The sequence below is a fragment of the Temnothorax longispinosus genome, chromosome 1 (assembly GCF_030848805.1).
Source record: "Temnothorax longispinosus isolate EJ_2023e chromosome 1, Tlon_JGU_v1, whole genome shotgun sequence".
In the NCBI taxonomy this organism is placed as follows: Eukaryota; Metazoa; Arthropoda; class Insecta; order Hymenoptera; family Formicidae; genus Temnothorax; species Temnothorax longispinosus.
In genome coordinates this window covers 10429278-10454549 of record NC_092358.1, presented here as the reverse complement: position 1 = coordinate 10454549, position 25272 = coordinate 10429278, and the positions used below count along the sequence as shown (strand labels likewise).

The following is a 25272-nucleotide window of genomic DNA, read 5'->3' as shown; positions in this document are numbered from 1 at the left end:
ATGCTTACAGGTGCTCTCTAAATCTGAATCAGTGAATAGTACTGCTGAATCAGTGATTATTCACTGATTCAGATTTAGAGAGTCCTAATTGAATTATATAACTAATATAACTTTATACAAAGCATAAGTACTTATATATAAATATCAATACGATAAGTAAAGGAAATATTCAATTAATTATTTAAACACTATGCTTGGATATTTTCGTTAAATAAAAATCATTTTTAAGTATAAATCAAGAAATGTGACGTAAATGCAGCATGACGCGATACAAAAAGTCTTTATTCATACAGATTTACATTAAAATGTTGCAACATTTGGCAATATTAAACATATTAAATGAAAAATCACAGCGAGAAGTAAAAGTACAAACGAAAAACGGAAGAACGACAGAAAGACTTTTAAGATTGTCCAACTGAGACATTCGCCGCCATTATATGCAGCTGGCGAAATTCCATTACGATTTCTCACAAAGCACCTTCATCAGTAATTTCTGCAGATTGCTTGTCGAGAAACCATTGATGTAGACGACAACATATTAATTATAAATGAGCTGATAATGATCGGCAATTAAATAGAAAATCGAACGGCAGAAACCAATAACGGTCCAATCAAATTTTCAAAATAAATAATTATTCAAAAACTTAAAATTCGCTTCATTACTAAAACAATTGTATTGACATAAGCCGATTACTAATTACTGATTTTATAAGAGAAAAGAGATTCCCCATATAATATAAAAACTAAAAACTAGTTAAAAAATTGTTGTTTTTTTTTCAATTGTAAAAGAAATGTCTTCTCTCTTTTTAGTTCATATCATGGGCTCTTGTGTCTTTGGTTGCAGTTGTTCTCGATTTTCGTTCTATTTAGAAATTTGGGATATCGATCGGCGATGTAGTTTTTTAAAGAGATGAGAACCAGTTATCTATCGTATTAATAACGGCGCGCTAACCTGAAAGTAGGATATATTTGTGGAAAAATGCATGAATAACGGATAAAGGCACGCTCTCGGGGGAATTCGAACGTAGGGCTCTGATCTAGATTCTCGCAGGGCGCGAGCGCGAAGGTTTCGGTGTTGTGTGGCAGCCTCTATGTAGGGCAGCTACATCGGTGTGTTAGACCGTCCGCGTTACTGCGACTGCGTGAGACCTCTCTTCGGGACACTGCCCCGGTTTCGAATACCTTCAAGGTCTCGCTGGCGCGGCAACACGACACGCGCCCTCCCTGCGCCCGCGGAGATCCAGGTGCTAGGACGCGCTGAAAGCCGCGGTAGCATCGCGCTCCTAGCTCCTACCCCTGGGTTAATCGAGTTCTCCGACCCACCCGCGCCACCCTTTCTCCCGATATTTTTCCCGACGTGACGTGAACGACGAAGCGCCGAACACACGTTCGCACGCGACGTCCAACGGCCAGACATCGAATGAAAAAACATTTACGCATGATTGATGGCGAATCGCCGCGAAAGCTGATCCCTCCCATATTGCACGGACGTGAACTGGGCCAGCAAACAGTCAACAATATACTGAATTTAATTGCGACTCTATCGAATTTAACTATAACGATGTCATTAAATGTATGTACCCTCTTTTTTTCCTCTCTTCGCCTTAATTCGACCCTTCTGATGTTGAATGTTCTCTCGTGCCTTCTTTTCATTATTTATTCTTCAAACAACTTGGAATCGATTTGCCTCAATCTAAATTTAATTGACCCATTATCTGTACTTTCTGAAACGTCTGTCCAACATTGAACATCTTGGTAACTAAACTTAAACAGTAAATCTGAATAGGTCTTAATAGTTTTTGATTTGAAAAAATCCCTGTAAGTACGTTGAACCGTTCAAAAATCAACGGAGTCTGACTATTTCGATGCCGAAATCATGCACGGGCATCTTCAGCGCCTCGTTCGCGTTTCATTGTGCGCCCTCGTATCGACATCTCGCACGCTGCGAGCCAGCCGCGATTTGGCCTTCGCCTAAGCGCGAGCATCCCCGATTACAACGCCGCATCACTCCACCCCTTCTCCTTCGCTCCCCAGCTCCGGTTTATCGCCAGGTCACCAATTCCTACAGTTCATTATTCGCGACGCTGAGACGCGCGTAACTTTATAGAATCGAAATTTCTGTAATGAATCCTGCGTGTTCACCCCTTGTCGATGTACACGCGATCTTCTTTCAGAATTGAATAAACGAAAGTTCGCCTCGCGACGGCAGCCTCGAATAATTCGGCTCGTATGCACATGCCGAGTGAAAAGTTGGCGCGAGGGGGTACGTAACGGCACGAACGAGGGAGGTAGTGACCTAGTACAAGTGGCCGAGATGCATGACCCGAATACCGGCACTGTACAGGTGTGCGCCGGCGGTGTGTCCCACTGGCCTCTACTCGCTTCGGGAGCACAAAGTGGCTTCGAACACGCCGCGCCGTCGCGAGGTCGAAGAAAGAGGCACGACGTCCCGTAGAAAACCCCGTCTGTCGATCCCTCACGTGATTATCGGTATTTAAGAATTAGGCACGGAAAAAGTGTCCGTCGGTGAGGTCAACTCCCGACGCTCGCGATGATGAGCTAGCACCGACCTCTATCTTCGGTATATCGAGTGTACGGTCCATTATGTAACTAAAGCAGTTCATCAAGATTATAGTAGCTGGCTATAATCTCAACGACAATATGTAGACGTGTGGATTTATCATGTCTCCGGTCGTGACACCGATACTTAGAATGTGCAAGAATAAACCAATTGGTTTATTAATATTATTCTTACAAACTCATTGTTTCATTTTTATATATCATCGGGAAATTATAAACATAAATTTCGATCTGTTCTTTTCAGAGAGAGAACAAGAAAAAAAGATCACATTGGAATTTCCAACTGGTATTTCTTTGACCATTCAACGGAAAATAATGGCATTTCGTAAGGTTTCGGAATGTAACTTATTATCCATGTAACTCGCCGATTTATAATATGTGACATGTTGCATCCGTATATATATTCTTACCAGAAAACGCAGTCTATCGGCGCCACCATCTCAGTTACATTGGCTAGATTTATACTCGTCCTTGGCAAGCGCGTCTCTCGACGAATTTCCGGATAATGCTGCAAAGTCAATGTCGCAAGTTGCGAATTGTCGGAAACACGGCGCTTGTCTTGGCGCTTGTCTGAGACTGACAACCGCGCGACAGCGTGTAACGCGCTCCGACGAATGCATCCACGTATACGTAAGTACGTCTTTGGCTCTTGCAGACGTCCACAGAAACAATAAGTTGGTGCCCGCAATCACGGGTTACGAAGAGGCGGAACACGCCTGAGTGAAACCGCGACGAGATACGGAGTTACGGAGTCGCTTCTGCGGAGTTTGCAGCGCGACCGTAAGATACCGGAGTAACGTGTGCCACACGCGAAATTGCTTACCGAGATCTTGATCAACTTCAAAGTGTCGATAGAACGAGACTATCAAACAGAAGACGCCGACTACAATCGTTACAATCTAAGTCGGAGATGTATCGTAACAACTCCGTGAAGCTCTCTATCCTCAATGGGACAGCTTTTAAATGAAAATAGGAAGTCGTTAAAGTCGCGCAATTCCCGAAACGCTCGGTCCTCCGAGACTTTTACAACGTTGCTCTTTTCAGCTCCCACTCGCTGAAATTTTGTTACGGCATGGCACTCCGCGTGATGTGTGTCAGCTGTCTGTCCTCGAAAGACTCACAAAGGAACGCATGTAAGTCGCGCGTATTTTTCTCCTTAAAGAATCAGACTACCGCGGATTCCACCGCCGCGGCTGCAATATGAGTTGAATACATTTATCACGACATGATTACCGCGCGTTTGCATGAAATGCAAACGCCTATACGTATCGCGTTCGATACCGGGAGCGCTGCTGAATAACTTGAGTAAGAGCGGCGAAAACGTTTGACTCCGACGATACATTAGAGACAATAAAAATTAATAGGCCGTCGCATATACGGACCTGCCTGTCCGCATCAAGACCAAACTGTGCAGATATCCGCTCTCGTCTGACCTAAATACGTAATTATCTTTTCGCGTGGCACGACCTTGAACGGACCAAATCTAAACTGGGCCATGTCTCTGTCTACCAGGTTCACTTCCAACGAGTCATCCGCTCGGTTATCCGCGGCTTTTTGCATGCACGATAGTTCAAGAAACTCGTTAATATCGTGATGCAAGTGAGACTGTTCCTACCAAATCGGTTCCGCAAATAAAGGTAAACCTTTTATACGAAGGTGCAGAATAATCGAGAGCTGACAGAAGTGTTTACGAATGAAACGTTTCCGAAGTGCAAGAAACGTGGATGATTCGTCTAGTCGGAAAGAGAGAGAAGAGAAAAGTACTGCGGACGGGTAGTCTATATCATCTTGCATTTCGCCGAGAACGAAAAGAAGGCACGCGCCCGGCTAATCGCCCTCAGGTAAACTCCCCGCCAGTAGTCTAGCGGATCGCGCCACCCCGCTCTGTCGCCACCCTCCAACCCCCCCACGTCAAGTGGGACGCCGACCTAGTTAGTTCACCTGTAGACACGGTGCCAACACACCCGTATAGCCGGATGCAGGTATGCCGGCGCGGCGCGGCGCGCGGCCGCGGCACACGACGCGCAACATAGCCACCCCCGTACAGATATACGCGCAATTTTATTACGCGAAATCCCGCGGCACGCAACACGCGAATCCTTCGGATAATAAAACGTTGCGAAATTCTTCCTTATCGCGGCGCACTCGGTACCACCGCCAATGTACTCTCGCGCGCGCGGCCGATTACGTTTCTTTGGGGTCACGTTTTGCGACGACCCGCTCGGCGAGATCGGACAAAACGGGGTTTGCGTCCGCTCGCATCGGCGTATCGCGCGTAAGGCCTCGTTACTGAAGAGTGACAGAAGTAACCCGATCGATATCGTTCTAAATTAATCGAACGCGCGGTGAGCCAATATTAATCCAACGAGCTAACTGTTGTCGTCGATGCGAGGTCGCGTTTCTGAGGAATCGCGCCGCGATCTCTCTCTCGCTGCAAAAATTCAAAATCATATTCATCGGATGCACCGCGGCGCACGGTACGCAAGACGAAGAATAGATGCGCGCGGATAGCCGGGACGGGGAGACGATGGGTCGCGAACGGGGTCGAAGTCGAGGGGTTGGAGCGCGATCGGCCGATGTAGGCCAGGCGAGAGTGTTGGCCCCCTTTCGCCTTGACACGAATATAGGTTGTATGGATCTCGGTTTGGGTCAGCTTATCGGTGTGCTGCACTTTTGAGATACTACGAAGCGAATCGCGAGAATTCAAAGACAATCGAGCCGGCCATAGATTCGTGATGCATGTATCGAGAAAGTCGTTATTACGTCACTTCTTCTCCAAGAGAAGAATCCGTGACGCGTGACAGTTATTCATATACGAGCGCCGAATGAGCGGAGGATTTCTATGCATCCGCCCTCGAAGGGGGGTTGCCTTGAGCCAGTCTTAGATCTTGATTCCTCGAATTAATTTCCTCGGATCTTCGGATTCCCGACGCGGGATTAGGGAAGATTATTGGAAAGCTGCAGATTTATACCGCGCCGTGGAATTAGCAGTTGAAGATTAACAAGCATCTATTCTAGAGCCAGGCGAAATTTTTACATCCGCTCTTGATCCTCGGTTGTGTCTCTCGCTCTTTGCAAAACTTTGGCACTGGCTGTGCCAAGATCAGCAGTGTGCGGTTCCTCTCCAATTTCTAAACGATGCGCAAACTTGGGAAACTTGCGCGCGATAGAATGATGCATATATAGATAAATCCATAAGTTATACAGATAACTCTCTCACATACAAGTCAAGGTGATCGCAGTTCATTTCACACCATTATGTACACACGAGATTATCGACTCAATTTATATAACTCGACGTGCACAAAGCGTCCCAATATTATATATACAGGTAGTAACTCGGAGAACCTCTAATCTTAATTTCAAAGTCAAATTTACCGTTGAATCCCGCGATCTCGACCTTCCCTTGCAATAAATTTCGCGAAATTTTACTGACTAGCATTTTAGGTATACACAGATGGGACGTAGGTAACTAGGTAATTTCTTTTTTTTTTACAAAGTTTAAATCAGTCTTTGCTCACGCAATTCTTCACTATTAATTATTTCGGTAACAAAGCTTTGAATTAAGACACTGCTGAAGTAAAAGTTACTTTATATTCATTGAAACTTACCTAAATCTTATTTCGCGCAAAGTCTTTCATTTGCAGTCATTTAGAGATTATATTTTCGGCAATTTAATTAAAGAAAAATCGAGGTTACCTTAAGAATTCGTTCAACTATAAATTAACGTTCGAAAGATCGACATTTCAGAATATCTTGTAATTTATTTTGTTACAAAATTGCAAGTTTAGATTTTTTTGCTGAGAAAAGAGCAAAATTTTGACATGTGCTTAAATCTTTAACCAAATTTTACAATCGAATTTTGCTCATGTTCACGACAACTTATTATTATTACAATAATATTGAACATTAATTTACGTTGCTACCGAAATTGAATAAAGTTGAATGAAAATTTTTCACTTCACGCCTATAATGTTTTCTGAGAACGCACATTGAATCGCACTGTATTAACTTCAGATGTTTTACGACATCGCGCATTGTCCGCTTAATAGCGCGTTTGTAATTATACGGCGTCCCGATGGCGACATTCGCGCTCGTATTCGATTACAAGGCGATTGTACCAATTGTGTACACCGTTCTGGATCTACGTGTTCCAGCTGAGAAAACATCGCGCGCGTGACGTTGTTTCTCATTTTCTTAAATTTGTCGCGTTCGTTCGGTCGGAAATCCCGTCGAGGCCGCGACGAATTCTCGCTTCGCGCAAGAGAGGGAAAATAGACGAGGAACGGTATAAATCAACTTTTGTCTTTCGTGCATTTCCATTCCTGATGCAGTACAGCTGTCCTCATTGGATAAACATCGTTCAGAATAATATTGCTTCTCACAACCTCGTCATATTCCTGTTGTTAACAATAATCAATTACGCAAATAGAGACGTCAAATAAAAACGTTGACATTTTTATTGACCAAATGCCTTTTCATTTTACATCAATTATATTATCTAATATGATTTCACAAACCTCGATTTATTCGCAGCGTTACTTACGCGGTAAACTAATTTTAACCTTGTTTAGAAGGAACACAAAATGTCGATAAGATGTTTATACAATAAATCTCTCGATCTAACTTTAGACGAACCTCGATTTATTAACAACATTAATTAGCGAAAACCAATTTTAGTTTCGTGTAAAAGTAAACGAGTCGATAATAGAAATGACGGCACAATTTGTACAGCATACATCCTCTTTCATCCAACCTTACGTTTTAAGCGAAAGTTCAGTTTAACAATTTACGAAGAAGCTAATTTTATTTCACACGCTACGAAAGTGAGTATTAAATGCGGGATGATGTGCATAGAAAAGCTTCTGTGCTGTCGACAAGCGTAGCTACCAATTACATCATAGGCTGGGGAAGTAGACAATCGCGGCGACGACAAAAAACTCGTAAATAACAGAGAACATAACTGGTAAATAAGCAAACAAAGTTGATCGAGGAACCTTCAGAACTACACTCAATCGTAAATCGATGACGTTACTGTACACTCGGCGTCGATTGAATTGTCAATAAGGCAAATGGCATCAGTGACGGGACATCTAAGGCAACTTCTCGACTTCTGAATGTTTCATATCGAAACTCTCTGTTATACATAGTACTTCTATATCGAAACACAAATGTCATAGATACTTCAAAGCACAAAATTCCTAGGGATTTAAGATGAATACCGCGATTTACTTCCAATTAGGATCGCCGATAAACAATATAATAATTAAAATAACTCATTCAAAATAATGCGTTACTTGTGTATACCATTGAACAGAAATTAAAACATATTGTACAAATTTTTATTTGTGTGTGTGTAAAAACTATATATGCTTGCTTTTTTGCGATTTTATTGATTATATATATTTAATAAAAAGTTAAACATTTGTATTAGATTGGTGATGATAACAAGTTAAATTAAAGAAATATACGTAGGTCATGACACTCATGACGAATCAAGAAACGTATTATCTATCTTTTTTCTTTTGCTTGCAGATTTATAATTAAAGTAACCTATTTTTCTGTGCTTTTAAACTTGAGTTATCCGTTTTCTTATTCTTGCAAATCCATAATTGAAGTAACCCCATTTCCCCTGATAAATCTATAATTGAAGTAATTTTATTTTTAATGCTGGTACGATTGGACGACCTCTCGAGCGTTTAACATATTCGAGAATCGAGGGTACAAAGTATCCTCAAACGCGAAGGATATTTGAGGCTCGAAAGGGAGCAGATCGCCCTTATGCGGATCTCCGCTAAATGACGTTGATGAACGGTAAAAGTTGCTAATAGGCGCTACGCACGGAGGGGCGCGAAAAAGCGTGTCTGGGAGGATTTCAGCATGGAATAAAAGGATCGAACCGGAAGCCGGCGGCGCGCGGAGAGCCAGCGAGCTCTAGTTTCCGACGGCGACGGGGTGAGAGAGAAAGCCCCGGTATAATGGAGGGTGCGGGAGGCGGTCACTTCGGGGCGTTCACCCTGGTGCCGCGCATATACACGCACACTATCCGCGCCAGCCCGCGTAGCTGTGGATACAGCCGTTTCGCATCTCTGTGTGATAACTACGCGGGGCGTGTGTATATAGCGCAACAACTATCTGGAACGCCGCGCTTCGACAACATTCGCGAAATGCCTCCGTCCTTTGTGGTCGCCAACATCAAGCTCGGACTCGACATGCTTTATGATAGTCTTGTACGGAAGATAAAGAGTTTAGTAGCCCGCGCATAGCGGCCGACGGGGTAAGTATTTGTGGTACAATATCCCAGCTATTTAAATTTTATAAAAATTTTTTAATATCCAGAATGAGACATTGCAACGTATTTCCGTGTCAGTGCTTAAGAATTAATCGATACAGCGCGAGGAGATTAAAAGAAGTGAGTAGGGAGCGCAAAAAACAAAGCTGCCATTGATCCTCGTACATCACCGTGTCACGGTATTGGCGCATCTCCGTTGCAATAAAAACAAAAAAAAACGACTCCGGGCGAAATTTATGCCGAGCAGATTCCTGCGGCCGCGGATTTATCGGTTTGCCGACGAAGAGCCTTAAATCGCGCGAATGCGGCTTGTTGCCGAAAAACATTTTGCGCCGCAACCGAGATGGCACGCAAGAAGATGCGGGCGTTGATTAACGACAGCGCGGTTTTGTATCGCCGCTTTATTATAGAAGTATTTGCAATTCGGGACTTTGCGAGATGCGGCGCGGCGTCGAGGAGAGAGGCGCTCGCCACTTTGCCAGCCACTTCGGAAAAACCACCCGCTTCGAGTGCCCCGATAAGACTTTCCTCCGCGGCTCTGTTTCTCTCCTCACCGTGACCCGAAGCATAATTAATGATACTCCCGTTATAGAATTAATGTTGACGCAACCGCGATTTACTTATGTCAAGACTCCTTTGCCCACCCAAGGCCGTAAAAACGTGATTTGCGGCGAAGAGAGATGAAAATCCCCTTCACGATGACCAATTGAACAAGAGCGTTCGATCGTTCTTTCTTTTCTAGGTATATAACCATGAGTGCGGATAATAATATCCCCAGCTTAACCGTTCAGCATACGCTCCTAGAAAGTGGAACACTATTAAATAAAGTATTATTCAATATCGAATGAAGAAAATCATACAATTGATATGAACAATTTACAAAAATGGTTTTCTTAAAAATGCATGTACGTTTAATTTATAATAAATAAATATATATGTATATTGTACATAGTCATACTGCAGATATCGGTCACATCACGAAAGTTAATGAGCGCTGTAATGAGATTAAACGAGGCCGCGTTAAATACCGCAGCTTTTCCGATCGGGCGAACTTATTATTCGTTCACGACAATTCGCGGGAATTGGCAAATGTGATTTTATTTACGTTGAGCTCGCGGTCTGGTGATCGACTCTGAAAGCAGGTAATTCGATTTACCGTGTCGTTAGTCTAGAGTCCCCGAGATCGTTGCCAATTTCCATGTCAAAGCAAAAGGAGCGAGAAGCGTCTCTTCTCCGCCGCGCGAGAAATACGTGCGCGAGTATATATGTACGCGCACATTAACGCACGTTGCTTTTACGAGCATCATGAACATGTCATAAACTATTTTGTAGATATCCCCAGGTTGCTTCTTGTTTATTCTTGACAAGAAGCACTTAAGTATTCGCGTAAAGAACCAGACGACCGATCGTTAACTACCGTTTAACGCGTCGCAAATCTCTTATCCTTGCCTTTGTAAGATGTAACACCTGTCATACGTTAATGGTTATAGTTACTCATTATCTTTTCTTTACAACGTATAGAGTAATAGGTTCAATAAATATTCATCATGTAAATCAGGGTATTTACGAAGCTTACTACACGCTCTTCGTAAGAAAAAGCCATGTCTCTATTATTAATTTGCTATCTCAAGTAGTCCCGCGAGAAGCGGTCATTTCCGCAAAGACATTTTTTAAACGCGCGCGGCGTATACATCCACCAGATCTACCGCGTTCGCCCCGTAAATCGTGCCGCTCTATAAAGCACAGGGGAGCTGGAAAATTAAACGTGGCTCTCATAGAAACGAGATTGCTCCTCGAGAGAAAGCTCTCTCTTGCAGCCAGCGGAGTCTCTCATCCGGAAGAGAACGAACGACTTTTCTCGAAGTGACCCGCGCGCGCTATCAGCTTTATCGATAACGACCTATTATCGCGAGGCACAGTCACTTACACCTTCGGCGCGCAGTCACATTCTACTTTTTGTCTCGTAAATAATCGACGAGGGGCAGTAATAGCGGCACAAGTCAGCGGTAGCGATGGTGGAACTATACCGGGATCAATAGCGCGAAATTCGTTGCGTATTCCACGAACGAAAACGAAACCGGCGCGTTATATAGCGCGTCATTATGCCCGCCCGGTGCAAGATGCATCGAACGTATGCGCGACGTTTGCACACGTAATGCCGCGTGATGAGTTTCTCGTGATAAACCATTTGGCTCGATGACCATGTCTCTTAACCCGGAAATGGGTGTCCGGGGTGATTTTTACACCCCAATCAAAAATTGTTATTGATTACATATTATATAGATATTTTTGATTGTTCTATAACTTATTAGTATTTTAGGACAATATGTATAAAGATTTACTCAACATTTTCTGAAAAAAGTAAGAAGATACCAAAGAAATATTTAAAACACACAAAAAAAGCACATTAAAGTTAACTGTGACGTGGGATAAAAATCACCAGGCGCTCGTTCCCGGATTAATCAAAAACAAGGACGCTCTTAGCAATGCCTTCACAGTAAAAAACATTTTGTATTTGTGTTAAAATTTTTCTGTGTAGAAAGTTTTGTGTTAAATTTCTGACACAGTTGTATGTTAATTTAACATATCGTTGTTGTGTTACTTAACTTTTCTATGTTAAATTAATATTAACCATTTTTAAGAGTTAAAATAACACAATTTATATATGTAAGTGCATGAATTCTTGGTGATATATTTTATATGTTAAAGTGAACAGATAAATTGTGTTATCTTCCTTTTTATAACAGTTACCTACTATGTGTTAAATTGACATAATTCTTATGTTATTCATCAAAAAAAGATCAAAACTAAAAATAAATATTTCTCTTAAATGTTAAAATAACATCTTATCTTAATTACATTTAACATTATAGAGATGTCAATTTAACATAAACTTTGATTTCTGAAAGCGTCTAAATGTTAAATTTTTATGTTAATTTTTTACATATTATGTTTGTTATTTTTTTACATATTTGCTTTATGTTAAATTAACACGAAAATTTGAGTGGATAAATTGGGACATGTGAAATGTGTTAAATTTAACACAAAATTTTTTACTGTATTCAATCAAACGATTGCGAACACAACGTGTTTGGCAAGAAGACGGTGCTATTCTATTTTATCTCTCTCAGCACCACCGATAATTTTAAAGTTCCACCGAACGCTCAGAGTTCTCGTTAGATTACACTCGCTCATACTTTGCGAAAACACGTTACGCTTCCAAGATTTATCAAGGCAGGCTCGCATAATCGCATTATGCAAATCAAATGTGAAGAATACAGCGATATAGCATTTTTTTACATTTAACTTTTACATTTAATTAAATTTTCCGCGAGTATGCGTTGTGTGCAAGTAGATTTATTTCAATAGGTTTTCAGTACATCGGGAAAAATAACGTCGAGGTTTAGCGAATGTAGATTTTTGTCTACCACCGGAAGACGTTCGGTAGAAAATTAGGGGGGCAGCGAAGTTCTTATTTCTGCCTGCAAAAGCAACCAAGACAGACAAAAATATCAGGCGCGCGTCTGCGAACGCAGTCGGCGGTCTTCGCCAGATCGATCCTCTAATCAGAGGGATGCCTCGCGATACACAAGACGGCTTTGATCGCGGATTAATCGAATGGATGCGATAGTGAACATTCCTCGGCGTTGGCAACGCCTAGCTCGAGATAGCCGAGAGAATCTCACGGGCCTAATAGCGTATTCCCGCGGGGTAACTGCCGATAAACCGTCTTGTCGTCGATAGGAAACGAAATACGAAATCGTAAAAACGCGCTTTTACGTTCCCGTTTACGATTGCGCGCCTTAGGATCGCGCGTCTCGCTACCGTAATTATGCAAATATACTGCACAACGCGTGGCCACGTGTAGACACGCGGCTGCTTCTATGTTCATAAATCTAGGGGCGATTACGAAAAGTAACGCCGTTGGTTGCGCGTTTCCAGACCATATGGAAAACATTAGAAATTTCTAATAGATTACACGTATGTATAATATTTAGATAATAAGTATATATAATATTTATATGTATTATAAATTTTATATATACGTTATTATGTTACACATATTGTATTATATATATATATATATATATATATATATATATATATATATATATATATATATATATATATATGCATGTATGTATGCAGGTATGTACATATTTATGCGCAACTGGCGAAATATGCGCTATACAGATAAGTCTGGCAAGGGCAGAAAGGTGTTTCCCGTTGACCACACGTATGCCACATTCACTTCACGTGACACGCGTTGTATGGTAGAAATTAAAATTGCAAATGCCTCTACTTAAAATACGTACTTATATAAGCTAGAGATAAAACGAAACGGCGTTATATAGTGATATCTCGCGTATAATCGAAAATAAGAAAACAAGAGCTCCGGAAAAATTTGACGTACAAGGTCAAAGAAATAGCGACAGAAATTAGCGAGTATTATTAATTAATGTATAAACTCCTTTTACAACTTATCCCCGCTTTCGTTAGAAATATTTTACATTTTTTTAAACATCTTAGGATTTATTTCAATACTAGAAAAAATGATCAAAAACAACTTTTATAAGGATCTCACGTATCATTTAAAATTACCGCAAATATACTATTACTGGTAATTTAATTTAAAAGAGAGTAGTTGGATTTTCTAATATTGAGATATTATGAAATTAGCGCACCAATTTTTTACAGCAGCTTACCGCTCGAAGGTACGCGAAAAAACGCGAGTTTTCATGGTACTTACAGCACGAAACTTAATTGGAAGCTCGTACGCGGTTCGTAATCGACGCGTGGAAACCGCACGATTTTCACGCGCGTATTAACAGAGACGGAGTTTACGCCGGTTACGATCCGCTGATTTTCTAAAGAGCGGCAAGGCACGTGTTTTTCCTTCTGTTTTTTTCCCTCTTTTCGAGCGTCAGCCGCGTGATGCTTGGAAATGCAAATACGACGTTTTGTTTGCTCAAATTGCGATCGGTGCCGTAAGTCTGCGGTCTGTTTGCGTTACGTCGGATTGGGGGGCGTCCACTCTCGCTCATCGACGTAACGTCTAAATTTGCACGCGATTTGACCGTTTCTCACCACGGTCTCGTAATTCATGTTCCGTCGACGTTAACTCACTGGGGGGCGTTATTATCCAAGGGAGCGAGTCGATTATTCGCGATTCGGCTGTCGATTCGTCGAGAATTAGACGGCGGCGAGAGCGGGACTCGAGAGCTGCCTCGAGTGCAAACGACGGCAGAGGGAAAGAGAGACGCGAAGGGATCGATTCGGTAATACGAAGGGAATGCACCATCACCCTCCCCCTCTAGCCCGGGACCAGCCCCCCTTGCTCAGCCTGGCCGAGGGGGTTGAAACGAAGATTCCGCAACGTTGATTCTCTGGATGTACAGATCGTACGCATTGTGTGCGGCCACTTAATTGCCCTTGAGAATCTCCTCCCTCTTTTAAATGGAGCGCACTTGGCAATGAAGGGTGACTCATAAATATTTTCGTTATGCTCGAAGGAACATTCCTCCGTGCTTCGCGTAGGGATAGGACATGATTTACAAGTTATTATTCTAAACCCGCGATCAATGCTAATTAAATCTATTGACAAATATTAAAAATAGCATGCAATTTTAAATAACACAGAAATAAAATACCGACATAAAAAAACCGATAATTGAAAAATGACATATGGAGAACATGTTACGTTTTTTTTGGACCTAAAAAAATATTAGAAACCTCGTTCACGCCATAAATTTTTAAATTTATAGCCTCAAGTAGAAACAACCCTCCAAACGTAAGGGGAAAAAGTGTCTTAATATACTCACGGACGAAGATGTTGCTCATCAACGTGGCCGGCAGGCAGAAGACAATGACGAGCACGTCGGCGACCGCGAGATTGACGATGAAGAAATTCGTGACGGTCCGCATGCGGGGTGACCGGTACACCACGGCGATCACGCAACTATTGCCGATCAGGCCGACCACGAAGACGACCACGTAGGCCACGCAGTAGACCGCCGACATGGCCATGCTGTGTCTGTAGAGCCGATCGGGCGCGTGCTCGATCGGCGCCGACAGGTTCTTGCTGGCGTTGAACAGCCCATGGTGGACCTGGTCGTCCATAGTGGCACGCGGGCTCGTCGTCGCGATCGCCTCAGTGATCAGGTTGTTAAGGTAATCGCCCAAGTCGTTCCGCATCTGCAGCAGAGTGCCGCTGGTACCCGGCGGCCCGGTCGCGACTGTCGTGGTACCCGGCACGTTGCCGTTATTACTCCTGCGGCGCGTGTCAACGTCAAACTCTTCGGAGTCCGGTAGTCGCAGGGACGCCATCTCCAGAAGGGGAGACGGTGGCTGCAGCATCGGGAACTTGAGCGTGAAGTGACGGATCGGCGTTTCGACCATTAGCCGAAACGTTAACGCGGCGTGCCGTTGTCGTCGTCGTCGTCGTCGTTACCGCCGTCTCTTTTCCTCCACGGCGCGCTCGCCGTCCGCGTCGTGTCGACGAACCCTGAGGCCAACTCGACTCGCTCGCCCGCGACCTTCCCGTCCGGGTCGCCTCGTTTTCACTCGGCAGCCTCTTCCGCAGGTTTTCCCGCACTCGGGCCGCGCGCCAATCGCCGACCGATCGAACTCACGTACGAGAGAGATTCGCGCGAACGATCCCGGAAACGGGCGCTCGATTGTCGTCGGGGATCACAATGCAACGCCGGTGGAGAACAATTTCCGGCGCGATCAGATGACAGTGATGATAAATTGTCGAAATCGGCATCGATCTCTCGGAGATCGTGGATATTTACGCGCGTGGATCGGTCGTCGGGAAACATACGCGATCCGGCCGAGCGCGACTCGCACGTGTGCCAGAGTCCATCCGACCGGAAGTACCCTCCGGATCGCCGGAATGACTCGATCAAGGGTGAAAAATGTTGCAGGGAGGGTCTAAGTGATCGGTCTAAGTGAGTTAGACGGCGAAAAGACGAGGGAAATGACGAGGGTCGTAACGAGGATGTAGAAGAGTATATGTATGAAAACGTGTGTTTGCCGCGGCCGGGGGATGCTGGAGCGACCAATGGACCTGGCTTAGAGGACGACCGCGAACTGCCGCGAGATGCACCCGTCGCGGCCGAGCTGTCTGCTGGCGATGCTCGACGACTGCGCAAGCGTTAACATCCAGCGGCACATGCACACCCGCATGCAAGTGTGCTCGCGCACTAGCCCCCACAGCCACGCCGAGTGAGACTATTGCGAGCGAAACTGGGAAAATGGGAAGAGTGCTGGCGACGATGACAGCGCGCGCGACGACGCGCGCGGGGCTGCTCCGCATAGAGCGGTCGCGCGTCGCGCGTGTCCATCCTCCTCCTGCTGTGCGTTTTCCGCCGAAATACGCGCGCCGCGATGAATTCGTAAACCCCACCCCATCTCCCCCCTCCCTCCTCCACCGTTGGCATCGCTCGCATCGCCGACTCGGCGCCCTCGCGGGACTCCCCCATCCCCATTTCCTCCCCCTTGGCCAAATGTCGCCAAGCGATTCTGCCGTACACGCTGTATGTACAACAGTGCATCGTTCACGTTTATTGCGCTTATATCAAAATCCGAAGCTAAGAAAGCGGTTTGCGAGACGACGAAACGATAATGTACAAAGAGCAAGAAAACTGTGCTCTCCGATCGTAAACTGATAACTGATTAAATAGCATTAAACTCCGGATGCATAATGCGATAATTTTTAAAGGGAAAAAAGATGAAATCTTTGTCAAAGTTATAAATAGAATCTCTAAAATAATAGTAATAGTATTAAACTAAATTTGGCAGCAAAACAATATTTTGCAAACCCATATACTAAGAAAGAAGTTTGCGAAACGACGAAACGATAATGTACAAAGAAAACGAGAAAGCCGAGCGCTCCGATCGTAAACTGATTAAATAGCATTAAACTCCTGATGCATAATGCGATTACATTAAAAAAAAAAAAAGAAAAAGAAAAAAAAGACGAAATATTTATCCAAGTTATGAATAGAATCTAAAATAACACACAGTAATAATATAATATAATCAACTAAATTGTAATTAGATTTTTATGTTGCTTGTGCAAAAGAATTTGTCAGCACTCGGCAAAGCAACATTTTGCAAATCCGTATGCACGATAAAGAAATTATGCCCAGCGTGTTGAATTCATGATGAATTCTACAATGAATCAAATTATTCAAATATAACAAATGAACAAGGATAGTAAAGAATTGGTGAATTTTTTTTTATAAGAGGTATTCAAGATGACCTTTATGGGCGTCCAATACGTCGCAGAACTGGATGTTCCACGAAAACACACGTGCGCTCTCAAAATTTCCTGATGTGTCAGAAGCAAAACTAAAACTGTAACCGGAAAGGGACACATTACGTTTGCACAGTTTTGACGCTGTCAACAAACACGTCCTGTTGCTGTACTGACGTGGAGTCAGTGCCAAAAGTGGCCGTAACTCGGAAGGGAACGCGTTTCATGAATATTTCACGTCAGTCTGATGAGCACAATACGCTTTGGAAACAGCACCCTCTTTTTCGTTTATGCATACACCCCGTATACAATATTTTTAAATGTATTTTAATGTTTTCACTATTCAATGCTTTTAACTGACATATATTTAATTTTTTAACAGTTACATATCTACATCTGACACTTAATTGATATTTCAACATATAATTTATTCTAGTTGGTTTATTGTCATTTGATCGTTAGACACACACATTATACAATTTTTTTTATTGTTACGCAGAATATAAAATTTTCAAAGAACTTTCCTAATGTTTCAAGTAGTTTTCGAGACATCTGTTTTTTTTCTACCCTTTTCACAAATGTATAAATCGTAAACTTTGTTATTCGTATAAAATTAAATTATGTGAATGAAATATTTATTTATTTATAAATATTGTTTTATGCTAATAATTTATTAATTTTAGCTTACATTGCTAAGAAGTGGAATTGGTTTACAATTTTTCCTTAACATACGCGTACAATCCATATGATGTATTTATTACCTTCATACTTATTACCACCTATTCCTTTTTGTTTTATTACTCTCCCTCTTCCTCTACAATTTTTTTAGCACATTTCCTTTTACATTATTCAATTCATAAAATTCATTGTTCCATACTCGTTCCAATATTTCTTCTTTATTCCTACCTAACTCCTTAAATTAATCCTTAGTCCTACAACACTCCTCTTTGTAATGACTCCTACAATCTTGTCCTTGCCCACAAAATACACATAACGTTTTCTCCTCCCTTAATCAATATTAATTCCTCTCTTCCATATTACCACACCTCAGACTTAACAACGCACTCCATCTTTCCTATTCAATATTTATCTAAAATTTTCCCCTTTTAAATACCTGACCCTATAATATTGTTTTATATTAACTAACACTAAATTAAAAGAAATAAATAAATTTATTAATTAAATTAATACTATTGTCCTCCTATACAATGTTAATACTTTCCTTCAGATTATTGAATTTTTTTATGGTGAAAATAATAGCACAATTCAAGCGATTATAAAGATATAGATCATCAAAATATGTCTGATTAATTTCACGGTACCGTTGAAAATAAGGCATACAGAAAATATGAGATAGCGAAGATACGTAATTTTAAAGGAATCTCGCAGCTCACTCCATTGGCGTTGAAATATTTTTGTAGCAGGTGTTTCTTATCTCGTGACGGAATTTTGTCGACTGAATTTTTCATGTTGAATATCTGTCTTCAAATGACGGCAAGTGTTTCGCTTTCTTTCCTTAAATGAAATAACTGCACCGATGAGCATCTCTAAAATATTCTACATACCTCTCGCAAAGTTATAACGCTCTTTAATTCACTTTATCATCACATGTTAAATTATTAACATATTATACTTTTAAATAATCTTAAATATTTTGTTAATATTATCTGTACTTTAAATTAAAATTTTATTAAGGATTAAATTGTATGTAATATTAATTTGCATTTTTAAGTTAGTTTATAATGTTGGCTCAAAAATTTTATAAACGTTCTTTAATTATCGTTTATCTAAAATTGTAAAAGAAATAACATGTCTTATTAGAAAAACAAATAAATATTTCTTAAAGATCGAAATGGATTTAACGCTTTAGCCATCTTAGTTTTAACAACGTGTTGTGCCCGTGAAGTATCGCAGTAAAAGGATCGTCACTTGAAACTACTTTTGAAAAGATTCTCTCAAGTAATTTTCAAATTTTATAAATATTATTTTTTAATGATAGAATTGTAGTGGTCCTCTTACAATTTTAATTTAAATGTTCAGTTTATAATTTTTTGTCTTAACGTTCACGAATGATAAGAGATCACGCCTCATTAATTTGTTCCTAAATTATCGATGTTGATTCGTTGATAATGACTGTTCGATAATACTTTATGACTGTCCTCGAGGTAATGAAACTTGCCAGTTTTAAAGAATTTTTCTGGATTGTTTGGAGAAGATAACTGCGCTATGAGTCGCAATCGTTGATTTTGCTCAATTCGTCATAAGCAAAGTTCATCTTTCTGGGAATTTAGCGCAGCGTTTTTACTTGTACTTGTGTTATGCATTATTATATGGCCTTGTTTCTTGCCCAATGGAGACCATTCGTTTTATTTCTCACAGGTTTATGTAACCTTGTAAGGTTATAACAAATAGCAGGAGAGGACATCTTTTTTCTCCAATATCAGACACAGGCTACAAATAAACTTCCAAAACACGTTGTGCTACACTTGACCGAGTATAGAATATAGAGATTTTGATAGAAAGTGTCCAATTGTCACATACGAAGTACTCAATGGAGTAACATACAGTAACGCACGAAATTGATCGAGTGTTTCTAAAATAATAAAAAATTGTTCAAACCTTTATTATTTTAGAAATATATTATTTAGACTTTTTTGATTCAGAATCCTCTATAATGTACAAATTATGTTGCTTTTGCATGTCTAACCTCTTTCTCTTTTTCTTCTTGTATATACTTTCATAAAGTTTTTAAATATTTTAATTAATTCCGCGACTATATCGTTCTTTTGTTTTTACTATAATTAATCATTTTTACTTTTTTGACACTACATACCCGCTAGACATTTATCTACAATATCTACATCTAATAGAACATTATATTTTTAGTCGCGTATTTGCGTATCTGTATTGTACGTCAAATTGAAAACCAAATGTTTACCGGCGTGGAAACGCATTCGTGACTAACAAGAAAACACGCAGAAGTTTCCCTTTCCAATTCTGATGAGCTTTTGATATGTTGTATTCTAGACCAAAAGAACACGTATTTTTTTATATGTGACCAATTTGGGGGATAAAACACCCTTTTCACAAAAAAATCAGTTTTTTTCTTTCAAACCGAACATCGTCGAAACTAAAACAGATAGAAAAATAATTTTTTGCAGTAAAAGTTGAATGATTTTAAAATAATGATATAACAATTTTTATACTTTTTTAAATACTCCCACCTCTTATCCCCATTTGTTCTCAAAATTTTGAAATTTTTTAACAAAATTAAAAGTTACTTTATTATGTGTGAATTTAGTTATATATAATAAAATTATTTTTCAAAAAATCATTTTCGAGAATTAATTACAAACGCTTCTGTACGCATATTATTTTGCATCCGTCCATGCGATTCTTCATGCGGCATGTTTCGTTCGCATCTTCCTGTGATAGAAGATGACGATGATGGAAACAAATGCATTTCACGGACATTCCGTATATGTGTATGTATAAGTATATAATCACGGAAGTTTTTATCACGCACAGCTAAAACAACATTTATATAACAATTAAATGTATAGTAAAGGCAGAGAGCTCTTGTAACAATTGATTTAAAAAACTAAAAGTAAAATTGTATGAGAGCTATAAACATTAATAGAAAGAATCTACATTTTTAGTAACATTTTTAGTGCTAATTAGCTAATATTACATGTGATAATATGTAATACTATATATAATATGCAAAATTCACCCTAGAAAGGTCGTTCCCCACGTTTTTGAGACTTGAGACTTGAGACTATGTTATTATTATGTCTGTCAACCTCCTCTACAAATGCATATAGAAGTCAAGTGTGCGTTCATGGCCAAAAACCCCTTAATAAAATGGGGGAGGTTCTTTTCAATATTAGTATATACCTACTTACAAAGTCGCTAAGATACACGATAAAATGTCATGTATTAAACTAACAAGAGTATTTTATACTATTGTTTATCCAACGATATATGTATATCTATATTGTACTGACTTTACTTCGTACATTTTTATAATTATTCATTTTTTTTACCTTCAATTTTCTAGCCGCTAGCGATTTGATTTCTCTTTTAAACTAAAATAACATAACATAGAAAAACGACAGCTACGATGTCGTTACAAGATACTAATTTCATTTTTACATGAAATAACAAACATAATAAATATAAATGCAACATGTATTCCATGTGTCTACATAATTCACTAGTGGCGTAGCATTAGAAATATGCATAAATATAATAGTAAAGGCTCATAAGATTAGAAATCAATCAAAGAGAGATGGAGCGTGGAGCCGTAACAAGGTCGTGTTGGAGTTCATATAATATTCTATACTTCCGTAAAGAATTAACAAATTGTAATGTACATAATTTGCATAATTTATTTCCAAAATAAATTGTCATTTTGCACGTGCATTTTGTGTGGATCATTTTTAACCTTGTATATCTTGATATACCAAGACCTTACTACATATTCGATTATTACATGTAAATGTTGTTCTATCCGTCACCATTTAAACGCGTCGAACACTGTATAATACATTCAACAACGTCAATAATTTATACTGATCAAGAAGATCGCACGATTGATCGGGTCAAGCAGGAAAACGATTACTCAACGAGTGTCGGCCCGATGGATGTTCTACAATTATTGCCTATATATAATATCTTCACTACATGGCCTTGCTATACATCTATCTATGCGCGATAAAAACTTCCGTGATTATATAATATATCGAAATGTGTTTGTCCCCATTGTCATCACCTATCACGGAAAGATGATAACGGAATATGTTGCGTGAAGAATCGGATACGGATAGTATGCGTTTGTAATTAATTCTCAAAAATAATTCTTTGGAAAATTACTTTATTATATACGATTAAATTTTTATAATGAAATAATCTTTAATTTGGTCATAAAAAAATTTCTAAATTTAACATTAAATAGTGGAGGTATATAAAAAAGTAAAAAATTAAAAAAGTTTAATCATTATTTTTTAAAGTAGTCTCGAGACCATTCTACTTTTGTTAAAAAATGTTTCCATCTTTTATAGTTTTGACAATATTTGCTCTCAAAGAAAGAAACCAATTTTTTTTTCGAAGGAATGTTTTACACTCTTAAAGTGCGCGTATAAGAAAACACATGTCTCTTATTGTGGTCTAGAATACAACATTTTAAAAGCGCATCAAAATCAGAGGAAGACGTTATTTCCATGCGTTTCCTTGTAAGACTGACATCACCGTGAGATGCATGGGTAAATGTTACTATTACGGCATAAATTTTGGAAGAGCGAAGGCGTATCTACTCACTGTCAGCCCGACGGATCAATTGCGGCGTTGCGACGCACACTCGAGACAAATACAGCCGCGCGTGTGCCTCGTGTGTGCAGCCCCGATTAATCTCTTTCTCTCTTCCACTTGATCGTAATTCTCCCCATCCTCTTTACTATCTCTCTTCCTTTCCATACGACGTCATTCGTCTTGTACGTCTCCTCCATTCGTCAGCTTGATTTCGTTTACGTTTTTTTTGCAGGCGCGACGCCCACCGCTGTCGTCTTTCGTTGATTACGTAGGATCGTATGACTCCGGCGAAATTACCCAAATTTCCGGCTTCTAGAACAACGACGTTACTGCGAGCGACGGCTAAGCGGCTAATTGAATTAACTTTCAAGGACGTTCAGTGAAACGAATCGTCCGAAATTTTCTTTCTAATCTTACTACCGGCCATTACTCTCGTCGTGCTACCGGCGGTTAGTTACCAAATGTTCGTCAGCCGAAATTAGTTAAAAAGATCCCCCTATCCTCTCGTTTCAGCATCGTATAATGTTATCGACAACACGACTACCCCGGCAAATTCAATTAGAATCTCGATTAGTCCCTTCCCCTTGCCTACAATTTATCAAGTCTCATCATACCTGGGTTATTCTCATTTACTCATATGTTCTCAATTATAAAGTTGCAAATTTTATATTGTTTAAAATGTTGCAATTACGCCAACAGTCTGTTTTAATCAGTTTATTTCTTTCTATTTTATAGATCACACATCAGCAGAATAAATCTAAATAATATTAATCTTTGTACATACAAGAAAATTTTCTGATACATTGAAGTAAATTTTTTTTTAGTGAATTTAATCAACACTATTTATTTTTATATTGTTTGTTAAACTTTAATATTTGTATAAATATTTAAATTTGATATATTAAATTTGATATTTAAATTTTTTAGATTTAAATTTGATATTTAATTTAATAATTAAGTTTGGTGTTAAAATATTGAAATTTAGAGAAAACAAAGTTAGAGAAAACATATTATCTAAAACTGAAAAAGTTCAGTTTCCATAACTTTAATCCAGCAAACTCTAAAATGATCAATAATTCCACTGCCGCTTGTATAAAATGGAGTAATAATTAAAAATAACAACAAGAAAAACAATAACATTAAAAATAACAAAAGAAAAACAAAAAAATAATTTTAAAATAATTTTAAAATGATAAAATAAATATAATCAAATATTTAGAAAACGTTTGACAAATCTATAAAACTTTCTTAATATTATAAGACTCTCTTCAATCACATACGTCACAAAGAAACACAAAATCGCGACAGATAATTTTCTCCCATATTTACACTTCACGTTTATTGCCAAGATAGATACCTCGTACTTTGTCCTATCACATTCTTAATATAACCATCCCATAAAAGAAAATAGCCTCGCGGAATGAAATGCGAAGGGACGGAAAATATCAATGTTTAAAATCATAATGCGACGTCAACATAGCTAACTGTCATTCTCCCCCGCGTATCGGGCTCGATAACTCCCGTCAAAATAGCTGCCTTATATTCCGCCGTATTATATTCTCGTATGCCTGGCGGATTCACGTGACTGGAGATTACCTTCCTTATCCACGGTACAAGATTGCAAGCCGTATCGCGATGCAGCGGAAGGATGATTGGGACAATGGCAGAGAGGAGAAAGCCCAGCTCAAAAACTTCGAGGGGATCGGATCATAAATCTCAAGCCGTCGTCGATGGATCCAACTGCAGTACGCGATGACTATGCAGGCTCGAGTATCGACTTTTTTTCCCATTGGCAAACGCCAGTGGGGAAAAAGTTAAACGAACTCTCGGGGAGCCACCTCGTCGACACAACGCGCAACGCTTTCGGGGCCTGGACGATGTATAAACGTAATCGTACGAAAAGGATTTTTCCGAAGTGGCGCAACGGCAAACTGCATTATTGGCGGGCTCGCGGTTAAGACCCGGATTCGGGCTCGTGAGCAGTTTCGAATCCGGCGAGCAAGGCGCACCGGGGGATCCTCGAGTTTCTCTTCGGAGGACGATAATTCTCTGTCACGCTAAACGGAAAACCGGAGATCCAGCTGTATCGTTCGAATTTATCGTCGGATTGTCTCATAGCGAGAATGAGAGAAAAAGAGATAGAAAGAGAAAGAGAGAAAGAGGGAGAGAAGATCCGCAGGATTTAGGATTATCGGATCGCAATTATTATTGGACGCGTCAGTTATCTTCTAAGGGTGACTGCTAAGCGGATTTGCATATTTTTAAAAACGGCGCACATTCGTAATGCGTAGTCTTTTCAATCAGAGCGTATTAAATGCGTGAAAACGCAGAGCGTTGGAAATTCTGCGGTATTTTTCGGGATACTTAGACGCAGTGCGGAGAGAGCGACAGAATTATCGGTATTCCCTCTCTCCCTCCCTCCCTCTCTCTCTCTCTCTCTCTCTCTCTCTTGCCCTCTCCGCCAGATCTCTCGCCTTTCCTCCCCCGCTGCAATCCACTTTCATCTCCGTCGCTATTATCCGAGAATCTCAAAAGAGACTGTTCAGATCTCGCCGGCGATCTCGGCGACGATCTCTTTTCCTCGGCGCACAATGAGACAAGGACGCTCCCTTCGTTAGTGTAAACTGCATATAGATAACCCGCGCCGCGCCGAGGAGGAGTAGCAAGCTCTTTTCCGTCGAGAAGCGCAGCGCTCGTTCCGTGTATCTTCTTGACCTTCGGTGAGAAAACTTTGAAAATCATTTGCCTCGCTCTCGCGCGCTTACCTTCATTTTTTCCCTCTCTCGATTTTATCCCGCCCCGGAGCGTCTCGAGCGGCGTCCTTCGCTCC

The 25272-nt window shown here is 40.4% G+C and overlaps 1 protein-coding gene across 1 annotated transcript in view; it reads right to left on the bottom strand.

Moving 5' to 3' along the window:
* The window catches only part of LOC139825139 (SIFamide receptor), a 56705-nt gene extending 39176 nt beyond the window's left edge, over positions 1–17529 (bottom strand). Inside the window, exon 1 of the mRNA XM_071797654.1 lies at positions 14695–17529. Within this exon, the coding sequence (XP_071653755.1) occupies positions 14695–15271 (577 nt within the window). The 5' untranslated portion in view covers positions 15272–17529. The remainder of the gene's footprint in view (positions 1–14694) is intronic.
* Positions 17530–25272: the final 7743 nt, after the last annotated feature.